The sequence below is a fragment of the Xenopus laevis genome, chromosome 9_10L, assembly GCF_017654675.1.
Source record: "Xenopus laevis strain J_2021 chromosome 9_10L, Xenopus_laevis_v10.1, whole genome shotgun sequence".
In the NCBI taxonomy this organism is placed as follows: Eukaryota; Metazoa; Chordata; class Amphibia; order Anura; family Pipidae; genus Xenopus; species Xenopus laevis.
This window is the reverse complement of record NC_054387.1, coordinates 39,048,721-39,062,562: the sequence shown is the minus strand read 5'-3', so window position 1 is coordinate 39,062,562 and position 13,842 is coordinate 39,048,721. Positions and strand designations below refer to the sequence as shown.

At 44.8% G+C, this 13,842-nt stretch overlaps 1 protein-coding gene across 3 annotated transcripts in view; it reads right to left on the bottom strand.

The window, feature by feature from the left end:
* sgk2.L (serum/glucocorticoid regulated kinase 2 L homeolog) overlaps nucleotides 1-13,842 on the bottom strand; it is a 34,429-nt gene that overhangs the window by 1,685 nt on the left and 18,902 nt on the right. For all 3 annotated transcript variants that reach the window (XM_018241238.2, XM_018241240.2, XM_018241239.2), the window contains 7 exons: nucleotides 5,044-5,175; nucleotides 4,679-4,791; nucleotides 4,422-4,458; nucleotides 3,975-4,061; nucleotides 3,395-3,490; nucleotides 2,443-2,598; nucleotides 215-304 (listed from right to left, as the gene is read on the bottom strand). In XM_018241238.2, the coding sequence (XP_018096727.1) occupies nucleotides 215-304; nucleotides 2,443-2,598; nucleotides 3,395-3,490; nucleotides 3,975-4,061; nucleotides 4,422-4,458; nucleotides 4,679-4,791; nucleotides 5,044-5,175 (711 nt within the window). The remainder of the gene's footprint in view (nucleotides 1-214; nucleotides 305-2,442; nucleotides 2,599-3,394; nucleotides 3,491-3,974; nucleotides 4,062-4,421; nucleotides 4,459-4,678; nucleotides 4,792-5,043; nucleotides 5,176-13,842) is intronic.

The following is a 13,842-nucleotide window of genomic DNA, read 5'->3' as shown; positions in this document are numbered from 1 at the left end:
AGTTGTTTGTTAAATATAACAATATACATGTTCTCATGAATCAATATTTGAGTAATATTTTCCATGGAACAGAATACTAACAATGATGGATATAGATCATAACAGAAGAACATCACTAAAAGTAGACCTCACATTAGTTCAGTATGGGCCCTCCTGGTCTATGGAATCTTATAGCAGCCCCTCTAGCATTTGCCAGAATCCATCTTCCACTCACCACGTTTGGGTTATAAGGTGGAGCGATCCTCTTGTGATATAGGTCATCCCAGTTAATTGGACTGAAGAAAACGTGGTTCTTAATTTCTTGCTGCAAGGACAAGAGTATAATGAGCAGTCTGATATATATTTTTTTCTTGCTATCTAACTATTTAGAACTCTGTAAGCCCTTTAATAAATGAAACCCATTATGAGTTATTATAAGGAACAAAAATGGGTTGTCCAATAGAGTGAGCAAAGTTCAGTTTTGAGCACAATTTTTTTTTTAACATGTAGCGTTTTTCTTCCTCAAATTCCAAATTTGTGATTACAGGGGCAGTTGCAGCCAATGTGTTAAGATTAGTTCAATTGCACTTGTATCAGAAGCTATTGTGCTGAAGATCTGCACTGAAAGTCCAGTTGCCATAATTTCTGGCATTCAGCATGCAAGTGGGCACCCTATTCTTTCGGCACTGTGCCAATTGAAACAGGGTGCTGTGGAAACCTGAAGCCAACACCCAGATTGGAGGTAGTGCCTGGGTTTCCCTGAGCCGACAGGAGCCAGAAGGGGTGTATGTACAACTACACAGAAGTGCAAATAGTGCCTAGTTCTTTTTCACACAACTGACTATGGGGAAATGTATGTGACTGCGTAGATGTAAATGACACCTATTGGCTGTCAACTAGCATAGACATTTTTCATAGGCAAAATTCTAATAAAAACTGGGAAGGTCAAATAAATTGAAGTAAATATTGGACCAGTCTGTTGCTCGAGTGCTTGGACTTCCAGGTTGTAATGATGCCATCCAAGGGCAATGAACCCCAGACTTGAGTGGCAATAAGTAAAATGGCTAGGCTGAAACTATTGTTCTCATCTATGCTATAGTGTTGGTGTTATAAGACTGGTACAGGCAGGTATGGGACCTTTTATCCAGGATACTCGGGAACTGGGGTTTTCCGGATAAATCTTTTCCTACCTTAAAGTGGACCTATCACCCAGACACAAAAATCTGTATAATAAAAGTCCTTTTCAAATTAAACATGAAATCCAATTTCTATTTTTTATTAAGGCATTCATAGCTGTTGTAAGTTCATTTAAAAATCCCAGCTGTCAATCAAATATTGTCTGCCCCTCCTTTAAGCCTTAGGCATAGAGGCGGGGCAGACAATTACTTTCACTTTCCATTCAACACTTACTAGATGTCACTGCTCACCCCACATTCCCCCGTTCTCTTAACCATTTAATTGTGTAACCAGTGCATGGAGATAGATTTCGGGTCCCCAATTCTGGTGCACAAACAAGATTCTGAGATGATGCAAGGCTTGTCTTAATAACAGTTTCCACAAAATGGCTCCTGCCTGCTTGCTATAATTATGAATTCCCAGGTGGAAGAAAACAAGATTCAAATAATTTATATAGCGTAATTAAAGTTCATTTTGCTTGACTAATGTGATAAAATGGGATTTTGAATAATTTTTTTGGGTGATGGGTCCCCTTTAAGTCTACTAGAAATTCAAGTAAACATTAAATAAACCCAATAGGCTGGTTTTGCTTCCAATAAGGATTAATTATATCTTAATTTGGATCAAGTACAACATACTGTTTTATTATTTAGGAGAAATCGTTCAAAAAATGTGGATTATTTTGATAAAATGGAGTCTATGGGAGATGGCCATTCGTAATTCGGAGCTTTATGGATAAAGGGTTTCCAGATAAAGGATCCCATACCTGTACAAATAAATTATAAGAGATGTAGCCAATCCTGTACTCTTTTTAACTGCAGTGCAGCTAGTTTCCTGATAACCGATATGTAGTTTAATTCTATGACAGTGCATTTAATACTGGTGTGACGGTGTCGCTACATTATGATGAATACATTGAAACACTGAGGGGCTTACTTATCAAAGGTCAAGTTTGTAAGGTTTATGGTTTTTTATACCTTAAATAAACTCAGTTGAATGTAAAAAAAAACTCGAATCAGTGTAATCAGGGTGAAAAATCCAAATACTCAAAGTTATCTGCAAAAAAAACTCAAATCACTAAACTTTATTGAGTTTTCGCGAGCAAACCAACTTTTTCTCAGCTTTGGGGCATAATAAATCTAGAAAAATTCAAGTTTTTTTTTTGTTGTTGTTGAGTCCTTACTGAAAACTACCCTCGAAAACTTGAATTTTACAGGAAAAAACAACTCAACCTTTGATAAATAACCCCTGAAAGTTGGGTGTTAACAGTAATAATTGGTACTGTACAAAGTCAGCTTTAGCACCCAGACGGCATCGTTGTTCCTTATGGAGGAGCCCTCGGAGTATGTCACATGTGGCCGTGGTCTTGCACCCTGGGAGCTGGAGTGGTTGGCTCAGAATGTTATCGTACATCTGGGACACGTCACGGCTGTAGAATGGGGGCTGGGCAAGGAAGGGGTGGAAATCAATAACAAGGTAAAGTGGAATACAGAGAGCAACAAATAAAGGCAAGCTGTAGTATGGACACAATCAAGTTATCACACAAATCTAAGTGTCAATGTTTATTGTTGTCTACACAAAGGTGGAACCGGCTGTTTGGCCTTATTGCCTAAATACCAGATCATTCATTTACTAGCTCCTTATAAAGGGTAAATGAATCCCAAGCAAAATCACAGTTCACCAAGTCTTTTATTTACAACACAGTGTTTTTTCTCCCCAGAATTCCAATGCATTACCTCTTCCATAAAATCTTGCACTAGTCACAAGCAACAGCCAAAAAATGCGTCCCCCTTTTTTTTTTTTTTTAAAATCATTCACAAATTACACCTCTGTCTATATGGGTGTCACATGGGCATAGAACAATGTCTGGGCTTTTGGGTCAATGCAAAAGAAACAGTGTGTGAGTTCCATAAACCTAGTCAATAGTAGGTGTTAAGTGCAGTGTTCTCTTGTGCCCATTGTGCGGCACACTGGACTTTGTGCTTTCATTGCAACATTAAGAAAACCACTACCATTGCATGGTGCAGTGCTTACCCCAATTTGAGAATGCTCTCAATATGTTTCCACCTTCTTAGCTGGTATTGTTCCAAGCTACCACCACCTCCTCAATGCAGAAAAGGTGAAGGCAGAGTGAAGCGAAAGTGAAAAAAAGAAGAAAAAAGTGCATAGAGGGAAATATGCTTGTAAGCTGTGAGCAAAGAGATGTCACCCCCTTTTCCTTTCTTCAAGTAGAACATACCAGTCCATAGAGCATCTCATACAGCACTGCTCCCAGGCACCACCAGTCTACTGTACGGTCATACGGCTGCTTCCTGAGCACCTCCGGGGCCAGGTACTGTCAACATAGAGGAATGTAAGCAATGTGACACAATCACCAATGGAATTGGTATCATAACCTATACACCATTACATTTTCTGGTAACTATAGTGAAAATGACATTTTTAAATAAGCCTCGTCGTACTAAAATAAGAAGATCTCTAAATAAAATAAATGAAAAATTCGAAACCATTTCTGAAATATTCAAGTTCCTTTTCATTATCCTCCTCTCAGCATCTGTAGATAACAGATAAGTTCTGAAGAATCCCGTTGTATACTACAGAGATTATCTGATATCTGCTGTGTATCCTGCGCTTGAATGTCTGCCCTATGGCTACACAGCAGCTTGTTTATAGAAATTATAGTTGTGTTTCTGAAGCAAACACACCAGTTGTGCCAGTGCAGAGCAACAGTACATTATATTTTAATTTCTTTAAAACACTAATTTTTGGTGTTATTTTAAACATGTCCCTACAGACACTTAGGCATATACAGCACATACCTCTGGGGTTCCACAGAAGGTACTAGTGGTCTCCTCTGGTTCCATGCCTTCCTTGCACAGCCCAAAATCTGTTAGTACCACATGGCCCTAGAAATAAGAAAGAAACATCACTTAAGATACAGAACGATAGGTGAACAATAGGAATAGTTGGCCCCTTTCTACCTTTCCCCAGATATTTTCCTTTCTATCTCTTCCTAAATTCTGCTTTTTTCATAAAGTCCATATGCCCTTTTATTTTTAAATAAGATAACACATTGTTGTCTGTAGTCACTCGCCCTTTTCTCTTTCTTTCTTTACTTCATGATTGCTTTTTTATTCTACCTCTCTGGTCTTCTTTCTATCTTCTACTCCATTCTTTTCAACTACCTTCCCATCCCACCTTTCAAGGTTCCGTTCATGGCTCTCTAAAGCAAACTACCTCCCCCTCCTTCCTGCTGGAAACCTTACCTGACTGTCCAGTAGAATGTTTTCTGGTTTTAAATCTCTGAAGGGGAACACATAAACAGATCATGTAGTTAGAAACAGTTGGTTTTCCCGTCTGAGAAGACTTGTTTTAGAATGACTTTTACCCAACAAAAACCATAGCCTTCCCATATCCTGTAGGAGCCACCAGGCATCTTAAATGTGGCATATTATTCTTAGAGGTTGTGATGCCAAATGCCAACAAGGACAGCCCTCATACTGAATTGGGGATAATGCCTCACCTGTAGATGATGTTCTGGGAGTGGAGATAACCCAAGGCACAGGCCACTTCTGCAGCATAGAATCGGGCACGGGGTTCTAGAAAACATCTTTCCCTTTGTAAATGTAAGAACAGCTGGAAAAACAGAGTAGGATGAATTGATGCTGTGCCACGAGTTTTAACATTTTATGTCTAGGGAAGCTGTACATCTCCCCTCCTTTATTTTGTTCCATAAATTCTGGGGCTTGAAATGGCTGTGCTTTGCCATACTAGTGCACAGATTCTCTAGAAAGCAAAGGGACTTGAAATCCAAGTGGGCATTACACTGTGAGCCTAAGGGAGGTTATACATACATGTTAAATAGAGACTATGAACCACTGTCCGTACCTCCCCTCCATTGACATAGTCAAGTACAAAGTAGAGCTTCTCGGCAGTCTGGAAGGAGTAGTGCAGCCCCACCAGGAATGGATGCTTCAGGTTCTTTAGCAGAACATTCCTCTCGGCCATGATGTGGTTTTGCTGAATGGCAAGAGCCAAGAAAATTGTTACATTTTAGAGAGTAAATAACCTGGTGCTCATTCCAAGCAATATCCCTCAAACAGCAGCTAATTATGGCATTCATTTTGGCAAGGCTCCACCAAATTAAACGGGCCCCGGCATGTTTCTAAATATACTTGCATTATATCCAAATGCGGAGCAATAGAGGAACAATTAAACTGTTAATTTGCTGTTACATATTAAGTAATGTTCCTTCCCAATCTTCCTGTTTGATTTTGTGCCAAACCACTTCCTTCTCCAGCCTCATACTCCCTGGCCCTCAAAATTGAAGGCTTTCTTCACAATTATACCACCATTTCTCTTTCCAATGTTACATTTCTGTTCTAACCTCCCTTCTTCTCAACCTTTCAGGTTCTTCTACTACTCAAGGATTCATTGTGTAACGGGCCCGAAGGCACAGTAATAGTGTAGACCAAGGAGGAGACCAGACCAGGTTCGAGGTACAAGAGGGTTTATCCAAAGAATCGTCAAAATACAGGCAAATAGGTCAGACCAGGCAGAAGACAAGCAGAATCGAAGAACAGGCAGAAGTCGGTACACAAGAATCAAAATAGACAATAACACCCAGGAACTCTGTAGCAGGAACCTATAGTTGGGCAAGGACTGGAAGGGGAAGTACGTTTAAATAGTCTCTGGGTTGGCGCCAAATTTTGACGCGCTTGCGTCAGACGCAGACGCCAGCGTCCTCACGCTGACGTCTCGACGCCGGCGCCCGATTCTGACGCCGGCGTCCGTTCCGTCGCCGACAACCAATCCTGGAGTGGGAAACAGATGAGTTCATAGACCTGTGCCCAGCAGGAGCCATGTGGTGAGGCAGGTGGTCGCCATCTTGGACGCCATCTTGAAGACCTGAGGTAGATTCCATTACAGTACCCCCCTCCTTAGGGGGGGCCTCAGGACCACCGAGTCTAGGGGAGAGAGGGAATAGTTTATGGAATCTACGAACCAAGATGGGCGCATGGACATCTGAGCTCCTGACCCAGGAGCACTCCTCGGGACCGAACCCCTTCCACTCGATGAGATATTGAAGAGTGCCCCTGGAAAGACGAGAGTACAAGATCCTCTTCACCTCGAATTCCTGGTGATCGTCAACCAGGACTGGAGCTGGGGAAGAAGAAGAAGAAGAAAAAGACACAGCAGGCTTAAGGAGAGAGACATGGAAGGCATTCGGGATCCGCATCTCTGGAGGGAGTTGAAGACGAACTGCCACCGGATTGATGATTTCAATGACAGGAAAGGGACCGATGAATCTGGGACCAAGCTTTGGGGTAGGAATCTTCAGGCGGATGTTACGGGTGGAAAGCCAAACTTTGTCACCAGGAGCATAGGGTGGAGCGGAAATCCTCTTCTTGTCGGCAAACCTCTTCTGGACCAGGGAGCTCTTCTGCAGATAAGAGGAAACAGCAGCCCAAATAGCCATCATGTGGGCAGCCTGATCGTTGGCGGCAGGAACATTGGTGAGGAGAAGATCCTGAGGGAACGCCAATGGATTCTGACCGTAGACACAGAAGAAAGGGGACTGATGCGAGGAAGAATGCAAAGCGTTGTTATGGGCGAACTCAGCCCAGGGAAGGAGATCCGACCAGTCGTCTTGGCACAGGGAAACATGGCAGCGAAGAAACTGTTCCAAAGCCTGGTTCACTCTCTCAGCGGCTCCATTGGACTGTGGGTGATAGGCAGAAGAAAATTGCAAAGAAATGTTGAGAGCTTTGCACAAGGATCTCCAGAATCTAGACACGAATTGTGAGCCACGGTCAGAGACGATCTCGGCAGGAAACCCATGGAGACGAAAAATATGTTGGATGAAAAGCTTGGAAAGTTCAGGAGCAGAGGGAAGTTTGCGGAGGGGAATGAAATGAGCCATTTTGCTGAACCTGTCAACGACAACCCAGATAACAGTGTGACCGGAGGAGACAGGCAGATCCACAATAAAATCCATGGCAAGATGAGTCCAAGGACGAGATGGAATGGGTAATGGAAGAAGGAGTCCTTTGGGAGGAGAATGTCCAGACTTGGAAATGGCACAGATGGTACAAGAAGAAACAAAGTCTTTGACATCCTTTTTCATGGATGGCCACCACACCAGGCGAGAAAGGAGTTCGGTAGTCTTCTCCACTCCGGGATGGCCGGCCTGTTTGGAACTGTGTGCCTGGGATAGGATAGACTGGCGACAATCAGGTGGAACAAAGGCAACCCCTAGAGGAATATTGTCAGGAGCAGAAGCTTGAGCGGAAAGGATTTGCGAAGCCAAGGAGGGAAATAGGGCAGCGACGATCTTGGAGGAAGGCACAATGGGTTCAGGATCTTCGGAGCAGGGAACTTCAGGAACAAAACTTCTTGACAAAGCATCAGCCTTTTTATTTCTAGAGCCAGGACGAAAGGTGATGACGAAGTTAAAACGGGAGAAGAACAGTGACCATCTGGCTTGTCGAGGATTCAAACGTTTGAGGGACTGGATAAATTCAAGGTTCTTATGGTCTGTAAAGATGGTCACGGAAATGGAGGATCCCTCCAGTAAATGTCTCCACTCCTCCAGGGCGAGTTTCACTGCCAATAACTCACGATTCCCCACATCGTAGTTCTGTTCGGAGGAGGAAAATTTCTTAGAGAAGAATGCACAGGGATGTAACTTCCCATCCAAGGATGATCTCTGTGACAAGACAGCTCCAACTCCCACATCTGAGGCGTCGACTTCGAGGAAGAAGGGAAGAAGAAGTTCGGGGTGTCTGAGAATAGGTGCAGAAGAAAAGGCAGTTTTCAAGGATTCAAAGGCTTCCAAGGCTAGAGGAGGCCAGTGCTGTGGTTTACCCCCTTTGCGGATAAGGGCCAGGATAGGAGAGATCTTGGAAGAGAAACCTTTAATAAATTGTCTGTAATAGTTGGCAAAGCCAATAAATCTCTGGATAGCCTTGACACTTGTGGGGAGGGGCCAATCAAGAATTGCTGAAACCTTGGCTGGATCCATCTTGAAACCCTGCTGGGAGATGATGTACCCAAGAAAAGGGATGGAGGACACTTCAAACGAACACTTTTCCAATTTAGCGAAGAGATTATTCTTTCTTAGGCGAAGAAGAACTTCCTTCACTTGGGAGCGATGCTCGTGGAGATTTTTGGAAAAGACAAGAATGTCATCCAGATAGACGACAACACTTTGCCCCAACAGATCTCTGAATATATCATTTACGAACTCTTGGAAGACCGCGGGGGCATTACATAGTCCAAACGGCATGACTAGATATTCATAATGCCCGTCTCGGGTATTGAAGGCGGTCTTCCATTCGTCCCCTTCACGAACTCTAATGAGGTTATAGGCACCCCGAAGATCCAGCTTAGTGAAGATCTTGGCCCCTCTTAACTGATCGAAGAGTTCGGAGATTAGGGGGAGAGGGTAACGGTTTTTTAATGGTGATTTTGTTTAACCCCCTATAGTCGATGCATGGTCGCAGACCTCCGTCCTTCTTTTCGACAAAGAAAAATCCAGCACCAGCAGGGGAGGAAGAAGGGCGGATGAAGCCTCTTTGGAGATTCTCCTGAATGTAGGTCTTCATGGCAGCCGTCTCAGAGGGGGAAAGAGGATAGGTGCGACCCCGGGGAGGCATGGAACCAGGAAGAAGTTCGACCGGACAGTCATAGGGTCGATGAGGAGGAAGGGTCTCTGCAGAGCCCTTATTGAAGACATCAGCAAAATCTTGATAGACGGATGGAAGGGACAACTTGGAAGAAACAGAAGAAACCTTGATAAGGGGTACAGCAGGCAAACAGTTCCGTTGGCAATAGGGGCTCCAGCGGGAGACTTGAGAGGAGGACCAGTCAATGACTGGATTATGGGTGCACAACCAGGGAAGCCCCAAAACGAGTGGAGTTGAAGGGCAATCGATGAGTAGAAAGGCCAATCTCTCCAGATGCATGGTGCCCACTCTAAGAGAAAGTTCAGCGGTGGTTTGAGAAATAATGGCCGAAGACAGAGGGCGGTCATCAATAGCCAACACCCGCAGAGGAGAGACCAAGGGTTGTAGGGGAACCGCATGACGAGCAGCAAAAACTCTGTCCATGAAATTTCCGGCAGCACCAGAGTCCAGGAAAGCTTGCACTGGGATCTTCTGGGAACCGAATTGGATCTGTGCTGGAAGAAGGAAGCGTTGAGTAGAGGGTTGGGGAGAATGACAAACACCACCCAGATAGGTCTCCCCAAACCTACCTAGGTGCTGGCGTTTCCCGGCTTCACAGGACACTCATGGGCGAAGTGCGATTTGCCCCCACAATACAGGCATAGGCCGGCAGCCCTTCTCCGTAGCTTTTCCTGTTCGGAAAGACGAGCCCGTCCGATCTGCATGGGTTCCTCAGTAGATGGAGCAGAGGAAGCAGAAGCCGGATTGAAGAGTAGGGGTCTCTGGAAGCGAGGAGCCAGGGTGGAATGGAACCGGGGATACTTCTTCGAACGCTCTCTGTCGAGCTCGAGTTGAAATTCCCTCTGCCGGGTGTCAACCTTTATAGCCAGCGCCACCAGATCCTCCCACCGAGAAGGAATTTCCCGGGAGACCAAGTCGTTTTTAATCCGCATGGCTAGGCCGTTGTAGAAGGCGGCATGGTACCCATCATTGTTCCAGGTGGTCTCCGCAACTAGGGTGCGGAACTCAATAGCGTACTCTGGAACAGAGCGAGTGCCTTGCTGGATCTGGAACAGGCGAGCAGAGGATGCCATAGCTCGACCAGGGGCATCAAAGACGACCCGAAGTTCACGGATGAAGGCACTGGCGTTGTCAATCAAAGGGTCCCCCTTCTCCCACAGAGGTGATGCCCACTCCAAAGCCTTCCCCTGCAGGCGAGTAATCATGTACCCCACTTTAGCTCGTTCGGACACAAACTGACCTGGCAGCAGGGCGAACTGGATCTCGCACTGGTTGATGAAACCTCTGCATGCATCAGGATCGCCGCTGTAGAGGGGAGGCGCAGGAATGCGAGGTTCCGAAGGCTGAAGTGGGCTTGCAGGAACGGCCACAGGGACCGGGGCCACAGGTGACAATGCCGACAACTTGTCCAGAATAGCTTCAAGAGCCTGACCGAAGTGTGACTGCTGGGCTTCGTATGACTGCATGCGGGAAGCCAGACCGCGGATAGCGCCACCGACATCAGGTGGAGCTGGAGTCTCCTCCAAAGGGTCCATGGCCCAACTTTACTGTAACGGGCCCGAAGGCACAGTAATAGTGTAGACCAAGGAGGAGACCAGACCAGGTTCGAGGTACAAGAGGGTTTATCCAAAGAATCGTCAAAATACAGGCAAATAGGTCAGACCAGGCAGAAGACAAGCAGAATCGAAGAACAGGCAGAAGTCGGTACACAAGAATCAAAATAGACAATAACACCCAGGAACTCTGTAGCAGGAACCTATAGTTGGGCAAGGACTGGAAGGGGAAGTACGTTTAAATAGTCTCTGGGTTGGCGCCAGCGTCCTCACGCTGACGTCTCGACGCCGGCGTCCGTTCCGTCGCCGATGACCAATCCTGGAGTGGGAAACAGGTGAGGTCATAGACCTGTGCCCAGCAGGAGCCATGTGGTGAGGCAGGTGGTCGCCATCTTGGACGCCATCTTGAAGACCTGAGGTAGATTCCATTACACATTGTCTAAGGAGTTACTCACCTTATTACATAAGTCTACTGTGAATAAGTATTTCAAAGAAACTGAGGGATAATGTGTGCTATAGTAAATAAGCACATGGGCGCTGGGGAAAAGCCCCAGTATCAAGGGAATACATGACTAAGTGGCATCTAGGCATGAAATGTGTAAGGCTGCAGACCTATATATTTTATAAGAAGGATTTTTGGAGTGCGGAATGTTTTTTTTATAGTTTTACTGTGAATAAGAACAGAGGGAGCAAGGGGAAAAAGGAGAATTATTTATGTTTCTTTGGGGGCCTTTTGGGTCTGTACTTGGGTACAGCTGGGCAATGTAATAAAGTGTATTTTTCTTTTTGTGTATATGTGCCTCTTTTACATATTTTATATACCGTATATACTCGTGTATAAGCCGACCCGTGTATAAGCCGAGGTACCTAATTTTACCTACAAAAACTGGGAAAACTTATTGACTCGCGTATAAGCCTAGGGGTGAGAAATGCATCACAGGGTGAACAGCGCAAAGCAGGGTGCCGGGACGCACATGGGCAGAGAGTGCAGCCTCATACCCCCTTAATGGACACACAAGTTGTAGTGACTATAGAATGAGAATTGAGGGGACAATGGTGATAATATGACAGTGTTTTTCTGGGCTGCTCTGCAGGACTTTACTTTTATATGTAAAACTACAGGTCAAGTAGTGGCAATTAGTAAGGAGCCCATTCACATGCCAGCCACTGGCACAGCATAAATGCAGGCACATGAGCTTGCCCAGTCAGCTTGCAATCCTGCAACGTGTGTAGCCCATTATTACAGGAATGCTCTCTCCCAGCATCTTCCCTCCTGCTTGTCTCTTCTCCCTTCCTCCTTCTCTTCTCCCTCCCTCCCTGCTGCTCTTCTCCCTTTCTCCTGCTCGTCTCTTCTCCCTCCAGCTCATAATCTTTTAGTTGGGCAGGAGCCAGGGTGTACCCCTCCCCCAGTACCTGATCGTGTAGTTGGGCATGGTGCCAGACGCACAGACAGGGAGGTGGACTTGTCGAACACCGCTGTCCATCTCCAGCTCGGACTGCAGCTCATCAGGGGCTTCCCGGGGGCGTTGAGGAGCCACACGGAGCAGAACATGGGAAGTGCCTCCCCCAGACTCCCTCCAGCAGGCGGCCGACTGTGCGGTTCAGCAGCAACTCTTCTTAGTGAGCCACCGCTGGAGCAGTGCTGCCGAACAGCAAAAGGAATACGCAACTCTCCTGTGCTGCAGCCGCCAGCTCTGATTTTAGGTAGTCCCGCAGGAAGGCATCGGGCTCCATGGGCCAGAGGGGGGTGAGAGAGGGGTTCAGGACGGCAGCGGTATAGCAGGAGGACACCGGAAGTTGTCATTTGTTCTGCACTTCCGCCTCCAGCAACGCGGCACCTGGCTGGCCCTTTTGGAAGTTCGTTTGGGATGCGAAAGCAGGTATTTCCAAACGCGTTTAGCCTCGCACTGCGTGCTGCCCTTGTTTTGGAGTCAGAGTCCTCAGCAACCTCGACTCCAACAAAAGATATTTTCCCGGTGCCCTTGTAGCGCTGCCATTGACCCGCGTATAAGCCAAGGTAGAATTTTTCAGCACATTTTGGGTGCTGAAAATCTCGGCTTATACGCGAGTATATACGGTATATTTAATTCTACTTATTTGGGGACCTATTAGCTGTGTGTGTGATATACTTTATTGAGGTGATCGAGTCCATTTGGGTCACAGGCAATGCAAAGTGATTAACTGTAGGAACTATTATCTGTCACCTCTTTATTCTTACCACTGGTCCACGGGACCCTGGCTGAGAACCACAGACCTATTCTAAGCACTTGCTGGAAAGTAAATTCAATGTAATCTGTACATATAAATGGGGTATAGTTTATATTTAAATACTGTACATTGGAACTCATTTATTGACACTGGGCAAATTTTAACCTGACAGTAACCCACAGTAACCAATCAAATTGCAGCTTTCATTGTTCTACCTGCAGCTGGTTAGAAAATGTAGTCACGGATTGGTTAATATAGGTTACTGCCAGGAGCAAATTAACCCACTTTTGGTAAATAAACCCAGTATTTTAGAAAGTATCATTGTTATAAAACTTTTAAAAAATAATGCAACATTGTCTAAAACAACAAACTTTTATTCCATATGTGACACCATGGAAATACTTACTAAGGTTCAGAAAAACTTGTTTTCCCTATTCTGGTAAAAAGAAGCCCAAATACTTTGCTTCATAGCAGCTTTAACGCTCTTTTAATAGGCCACTAAGGCACAAAGACTGTCAGTATTGATAGAATATTGACAATGAAAATAACAGTACAAAATGTTATATGGATCCCCAATCATTTATACATATTTAATAATTGATATATTTTATATTGACATATCATGTACCCCTCTATACCCCTCTTTGTGACAATAAGACATTCTTCAACTTGCCATAGAAAATATAGAATTTTAGAGGGTCTGGAAATATTCCACTAAAAATAAAGTTTTGTGTTTATTTTCAGTTTTTTGAAGTGGAACCGAGTCGACAAAAAAATGTAACGAAACAAAAACATACTTTTCTAAAATTACGTCCAATTGTAAATTGCAATTGTAATTGTAAAACAGCTGAATTTCGCATCTTTCTATTTATAAATCAGCCCCTTAAAATTAATCACAGAACTAGAGAAGAAAAAGATCGGGTGCATTGAGGGTTAACGTTTAGTATGTTGTAGAATAGCTGATTCCAATTTCAATTGGCCTTCATTTTTTATTTCTAAGGGTCAGGGCACACAGGCAGATTCGGGGACGGGGAGATTAGTCGGCCAGCAACAAATCTCCTCTTCTTCAGGGTGACTAATCATTCGGATTCGTTTTCTGAAGTAGCCTGAAGTTTCTTATCATGCAACTTCAGAAAACGAATCGCTCTGAGTGCCATACCGCCGGCGATTTACATTTTAGCCGGCGGGAAAGCAGGGGAGCATATTCGGAGATTAGTCGGCCAGAAGTAGAGAATTGT